The following is a 6,717-nucleotide window of genomic DNA, read 5'->3' as shown; positions in this document are numbered from 1 at the left end:
TGAAGGGCTTTAAAGATGGCAGTTGGTGTTGTTTTAGGATGAGTAGATTGAGACATTCCAGAAAAAAAAGAGAAGAGGGCTAGGGTTACACTAAACCGGAATGGGTGAGATGGACTGGGAAGGAATCTCTGCCTAGTCAGGATGACGGGAACCAATGAGATGTCACCAGTAGCTCCTACAGCCTGACCACCGAGATTGACGTGGAAGACGCGTCAAAGTGATTTGAGCAAACTGCAGCCAGATAACTGCACTAATTCCCCCTAATCTGAGGAAGATCACCTTTTGCTTTTGTTCTCCACACTTGTGAAGTTGCTGTGCAAACACTGAAGAGTTTGCAGCTTGGGAAGGAAGTGCCTCTCTGCTAGCAGAACCCTCCTCCTCATCCAGCCCATTGGAGAAGACTGGGCTCTCTTTCCCTTCCATGTATCTCTGGGTTACATCTGTTTGAGCTTCCTGATCTCTCTGCAAGTTTTCCTTCGTTCTCTCCTGGCGGGATGGGTAAGCAGCCTTTGACATCCCCTGCGTCTTATAGCAGCACCCTATACTATAAAGCATTTCCTTAGTAGTTTTGCCTTCACATTCCAGACCTCGCAGAGCTATAGAAACTGCAATAGACTGGCTTCAGCAGCAAAGGCTGATTGCTTCGTGCTGTTGCACAACTGTACTTTATGTATGCACTTTATTAGGATTCTTATACATGTCAGGCTCCAGGAGAGCCAGCTTACATGCAGCAAAAGGATATTTGATTGCTTTCATTATAAACACATCATCCTTCATCAGAGTACAATTGCACAACTATATTTATAATGATAAGTACTCATAAGGATTCTTTTGCATTGAGAGCTCCAGGAGCGATTGCTTGCATGCTCCAGAGGAAGCAGTGGAAGGATAATTTATTGCTTACATTAATAAATACTTTATCACATTACTATTGCACTTTATAAATACATTGCAATTAATATTATGGTGACATTGCAAAAGTAAAAATTCCAAAGTAAATCAGTGTTGTCCACATGTTAGTGACCCCTTAATATTGTGATTTTATATATCATATTAGTGATTTTATTAACTGAGCATATTGTCACTGTGTTTTTAAAGGGCCACTAGGCTTAATTATAAGGTGGTTTACAAGAAATGTTAGAAGCCTTTAATTGTTTGAGATAAAGGTGGTTTTATCATTTTTTACTTTAATTAGCCTACAGATTACACAGACAATACTGTGCCAAGTGCCTGCATGTCTGTATAAGTCTGCCCGCCTTCACATAGAGATCTGTGACAGGTATTTTCATCCCTTATGCATACAGTAACTTGTATTTTAGGGCTACTGGCCTTCTCAGTACACAATGGAGTCAAAGGAATAGAAACTGTTCACTTTTAAAGTAGATTGTTTTTATTTAGCTTAGTGAATAAGGGGAAGCTATCTTTACTTCCATTGTCCAATCATGTACCAGCAAAAAAAAATGGTATTTAAATTTCTCCCTAACACTAGTGAACACAGCTTTGCCTTATTTACTAAATGGTCATACACTTTCCAAAATGAACATTTACTTTTCTAAGTGATCAGTCTCTATTCCTATAGCTAACCATCCCAGGTTGCACAGAGTCTGTGCTGGGGTGGTTGTGTTGTGCCAGTTGTTTCCATGGAAAGTGCAGGATTGTGTGAAGCAATGAGATTATAAAAGCCTCGTATAGACTCACTTGCTGTCTGTCTGTGCCATGCAGAGCAAGCCTATGGAGAAGTGAACCAGCTGGGCGGCGTGTTTGTGAACGGGAGACCTCTGCCCAATGCCATCCGACTGAGGATAGTGGAGCTGGCCCAGCTTGGCATCAGACCGTGTGACATCAGCAGGCAGCTCCGAGTATCCCATGGATGTGTCAGTAAAATTCTGGCCAGATACAACGAGACAGGCTCCATCCTCCCCGGGGCTATTGGAGGCAGCAAGCCCAGAGTGACCACCCCGAACGTGGTGAAGCACATCAGGGAGTACAAACAAGGGGACCCGGGCATCTTCGCATGGGAGATCAGGGACAGGTTGCTGGCTGACAACGTGTGTGACAAGTACAATGTGCCCTCTGTCAGCTCTATAAGCCGGATCCTGAGGAATAAAATTGGGAACCTGTCTCAGCCCAGCCAGTATGACAATGTCAAGCAGCAATCATCGCAGCCAACTATACCATACAATCACCTATACCAGTACCCCTATCCCAACCCAATATCCCCCGGATCCACTAAGGTGGGAAGCCATCATCCAGGAGTGCATATGCCAACGGGACATGTCAGCATAGCCAGGTCCTGGCCATCAGCTCACTCGGTCAATAACATTCTGGGACTTCGCACCTTTATGGAACAAACAGGTGAGTCTGCGGAAAATACCAGTAGACTGGCTGACAACAGACTATCTGTCATGGGTGACTTGTTCATGACTCTGCAAAAAGAAAAAAACTTGTGTCCTCTATATGTGCCTATAAATGTGTGTGTACATCTATCTATCTATCTATCTATCTATCTATCTATCTATCTACTATCTATCAATCCATCTATCAATCATTCTATCATTCCATCTATCATTATCTATCTATCTATCTATCTATCTATCTATCTATCTATCTACCATCCTACTATCTACCTGTCTATCTAGCTATGTATCTATTTATCTATCAATCACATATTTACCTATTTATCTATCTATCTATCTATCTATCATCCTACTATCTATCTATCTATCATCCTACTATCTATCTATCTATCTATCTATCTATCTATCTATCTATCTATCTATCTATCATCCTACTATCTACCTGTCTATCTAGCTATTTATCTATTTATTTATCAATCACATATTTACCTATCTATCTATCTATCTATCTATCTATCTATCTATCTATCTACCATCCTACTATCTACCTGTCTATCTAGCTATGTATCTATTTATCTATCAATCACATATTTACCTATTTATCTATCTATCTATCTATCTATCATCCTACTATCTATCTATCTATCATCCTACTATCTATCTATCTATCTATCTATCTATCTATCTATCTATCTATCATCCTACTATCTATCTATCTATCATCCTACTATCTATCTGTCTATCTATCATCCTACTATTTATCTATCTATTTATCTACCATTCTCCCATCTATCTATCTATCTATCTATCTAACTATCTATCATCCTTCTATCTATCTATCTATCTATCTATCTATCTATTTATCTATCTATCTATCTATCTATCTATCTATCTATCTATCTATCTATCTATCTATCTATCTATCAATCAGAATATACACACGTATCTAGATAGGTCGATTTACTAATGAAATAGAATTACAGAATTAATGTTCACTTAGCTTGGTGAATAAGATGAATCTGCATTCTATTCAATTATCCATTGATGTGCATGTAAAAGTACAGTCAGTTAAGTGAAGTACAGTTAAGTGAAAACATAACTTAAGTGAACGGCCTCTATTACGTTCATGAATGAGATGAGAATGTGTGTGTCTTCCCACAAAGGAAATACTAGAGGGATAATTAGGGAAGGAGTAGAAAATTTTTTCATCCCTTGGTGGATAAAGAGATGCTGTGTTCACTTCAATTATCTTATCATGTGCAATTTTGTTTTCTTACATTTCACGAATAATGAACGGGTATTGAAAGTGACCACAACATCACTTTATTCCCCGAGGCAACATTGTATACTCCTTTAGTAAGTTAACCCTATAGGGTATTCTTTTTGTGTAAACACACATACAAACACACACACACACACACACTTACATATATATCTGTAACACACACATATCTGGAGTGTTACAGCACTCTGTGTTCAGTTTGTTAAATATTCATAATTGTCCTTTTTATTCCAAGCATGTGATCAGTAGAGGTAAAATTGCAGGTATTACAGGGAAGGTGGAACACTACAGTTTCTTGTCAAATATTTGCATGATGATGAGAGATAAGATGCCATAGTGTCCCAGCTAATGGCATCTCCATTTGTTAGTATTAGCTGAGAGAAAAAAAATACTTTAAGCTGTATAATTATAATGATGACATGTAAAAATATAATTATGAAATAAGTTAATATGAATTGTCTCAAGAGAAAAACATCAGTATTAGTAAAACATCGCGAAATAAAAAAAAACAAACCAACAACTCCACATTAAACGTAAAATACGCGATATGTAAATAAATACAGAAGCATTGTTTTTATTGTACATGTACAACCGTGAAAATAGGTTCTAGTTTATCAATATCATACTAGAACCATTTAAAAGCTGGAAATCAAGTATTCAATATTAACACTTATTAGAAGTTATAATTGTGTTTTAAATGTAAAAATGTTTTAAAATTATGGATTGACGTTAATAATTAAAATGATAATTGAAATGTATTTATATTGTATTGGCAACATTAAAAAATAAGCTGCTTATATTTGCTGCATTAACGACAGAAGAAATCAAATTGTTATTATGATACATTGAAATGGTGCTCATTTCAATTGCATGTATCATTTTTAAAACGGATTTCCCCTTATTGTATAGATTTTTTTAAGCCTAAATAATTATAAGCATGGTGAAGTTTCATTAATTTATTTCAAAGAAAAATATGGAAAACAAATTCGTTGAATTACATTGTGGATTTATGATTGTGCTGGGTAGTTACAACATCCTCTGCAGATAGATAAAGTTATGTAAATGTAAGTTGCCAACTATGACCTCTGACAGAGGAGTATTAATAACTGACTGTGTATTGATTCAGGTGCTATAGCTGGGCCAGATGGATCTGTCTATTCCCCCAAGATGGAAGAGTGGGAAAGAGTAAACAGGACAGCTTTTCCCAGCAGCCAGAACTTAAATGGTATAGAGAAGAGTGGTGTAGACCCTGACATTAAATACCCACAGGTAAGCAACTACAGCTTGTATATCATAGTGATGTGAGACTGAAACTCACATACTGACATGTAATCTATATGCTGCCCTATAATAAAGAGCCCTATAATATACCAGAATGTTCTACCACTGCAATGTACGATACCATATACAGTCTGTCCTATAGTATACACTCACTGTAAATTATAGTTCACCCCATTATAATAAAATAGAATAACCTGTGTCATACTGCACTTATATTTTACTATGGTGCATTGTTCCTGGTTATTTTAGAATATACTACACAGTACTAAAGAACTGCACGATTTTACATATTCCTACAATATATTTTACTATAATAGGATGAAATGTACTGATGTATAGGTATGCAAAAATGTACTATAGGTATAATGCCCCATACTGCACTTTATTACACTGTGCTATTGGCATGTTCTCTAATTAACTACACCATGAAGTAGTATCCACTGATTTTATAATACTGCATTGTATTATACTCATTAACAACGTACTATACTATACTATACTATACTATACTATACTATACCACCTTACCATACTATTCTAAGGCATTAGCTATGGTACACAATGTCATAGTATAGTATTCCATCGTATATAGTATAATGTAATGTAGTATAACATATGAAGTGGTGCACCTTGACAAAGTATCGTATTTTATTGTATGATATAGTATGATTTATGCTTTGTAGTACACATTGATAGTGTAGTATAGTACAGTAAACGCAGTGCACTGCACATATTATTCTATACTATCTCAATATGTATACACCTCAGTATGCTATGTCATAATGTAGCACATTCCATATACTTTACTATATGATGCTATACTATATAGTGTACTCACTCCCACTGAATATACTATGCTATGTAATTCTGTGTATTCCAAACTATGTTCTACTATACTGTACTACTATATTATGTAATTTTGTACCACACTTCATATAGTATACATGTCATTATATGTGACACAACATATACTCCACTATGCCATGATGTATTATATTTTGCTATACACTTATGTTTTGTTCTACCATACTATACTATTGCACTGTACTATCCTATACTGTATTAAACTGTATTTCCCATGTCATACAGTTTTACACTGTCCTATGCTGTTTCCTCTCTAATTGCAATACATTCTGTATAATGTTAAATTCATTGTCTATCTGATATACCTGGAAGACAGGTGAGATTTATGGCAGAAGCTGCAATGTGCTAATGGCATTTCCATATTGTGTCTGTGCTGCAGCCTGCTTCCAGCCTCTCCACCGTGGGCAGCTTCGTCCAAGCCTGCGCCTACCCCTCCAGCCAACAGTATGGGGTGTACGGGGGCCCCGGAGCCGGCTATGTCACCCCGGGACACCATTGGCAAGCACAAGGCAGCCCCCTGGCTCATCACGGTGCAGGCGTGACGGTACATGGAGGAGACCTCGGAGCCCCTATGACATTCAAGCACCCAGTCAGGGAAGGTATGCAAACAGCATGAAAAATGAAAGCACTGTCTCAGCTCCATAGGGAGAGCGGCTGGCTGGGGGGCAGGGGGAAAGAGAAAATAAATAGCACGGCTTTCTACATAGGGAGCAACCCAACGATCTGCTCTCTGGATGGCCCCTTTTATGAGCTTAACAATTTATTTTTTGATGCATGCGGGTCTTCCTTTCAGGGCAAAGATTTATAGATTGCAGTTTTCACTGACGTTACCAAAACAAATCCCCTGTTTTTATGTTCTCCTGGCGGATTTTTCCTTCTTGGAAATTCCACGTATTGTCGAGGAGAGGTGGTGAGAGAGTGGAAGATGTGACG

At 37.6% G+C, this 6,717-nt stretch overlaps 1 protein-coding gene across 1 annotated transcript; it reads left to right on the top strand.

Annotated features, from left to right (window-relative positions):
* Positions 1-494: 494 nt before the first annotated feature.
* PAX1 (paired box 1) lies at positions 495-6,400 on the top strand. The gene is made up of 4 exons (XM_018576628.1): positions 495-498; positions 1,723-2,355; positions 4,766-4,908; positions 6,164-6,400. The coding sequence occupies exons 1-4, from the start codon at positions 495-497 to the stop codon at positions 6,398-6,400; spliced, it is 1,017 nt and encodes a 338-aa protein (XP_018432130.1).
* Positions 6,401-6,717: the final 317 nt, after the last annotated feature.

The sequence above is a fragment of the Nanorana parkeri genome, unplaced genomic scaffold (genome assembly GCF_000935625.1).
Source record: "Nanorana parkeri isolate BGI_ZX_2015 unplaced genomic scaffold, ASM93562v1 scaffold72, whole genome shotgun sequence".
Classification (NCBI taxonomy): Eukaryota; Metazoa; Chordata; class Amphibia; order Anura; family Dicroglossidae; genus Nanorana; species Nanorana parkeri.
Note: the sequence above shows the minus strand (reverse complement) of the source record. Positions and strands in the feature narration are given on the sequence as shown.

Coding starts and splice junctions, on each gene's coding strand:
- PAX1 (XM_018576628.1), top strand. Junction 2,356..4,765: donor CACCTTTATGGAACAAACAG/GTGAGTCTGCGG, acceptor GTATTGATTCAG/GTGCTATAGCTGGGCCAGAT. Junction 4,909..6,163: donor CTGACATTAAATACCCACAG/GTAAGCAACTAC, acceptor TCTGTGCTGCAG/CCTGCTTCCAGCCTCTCCAC.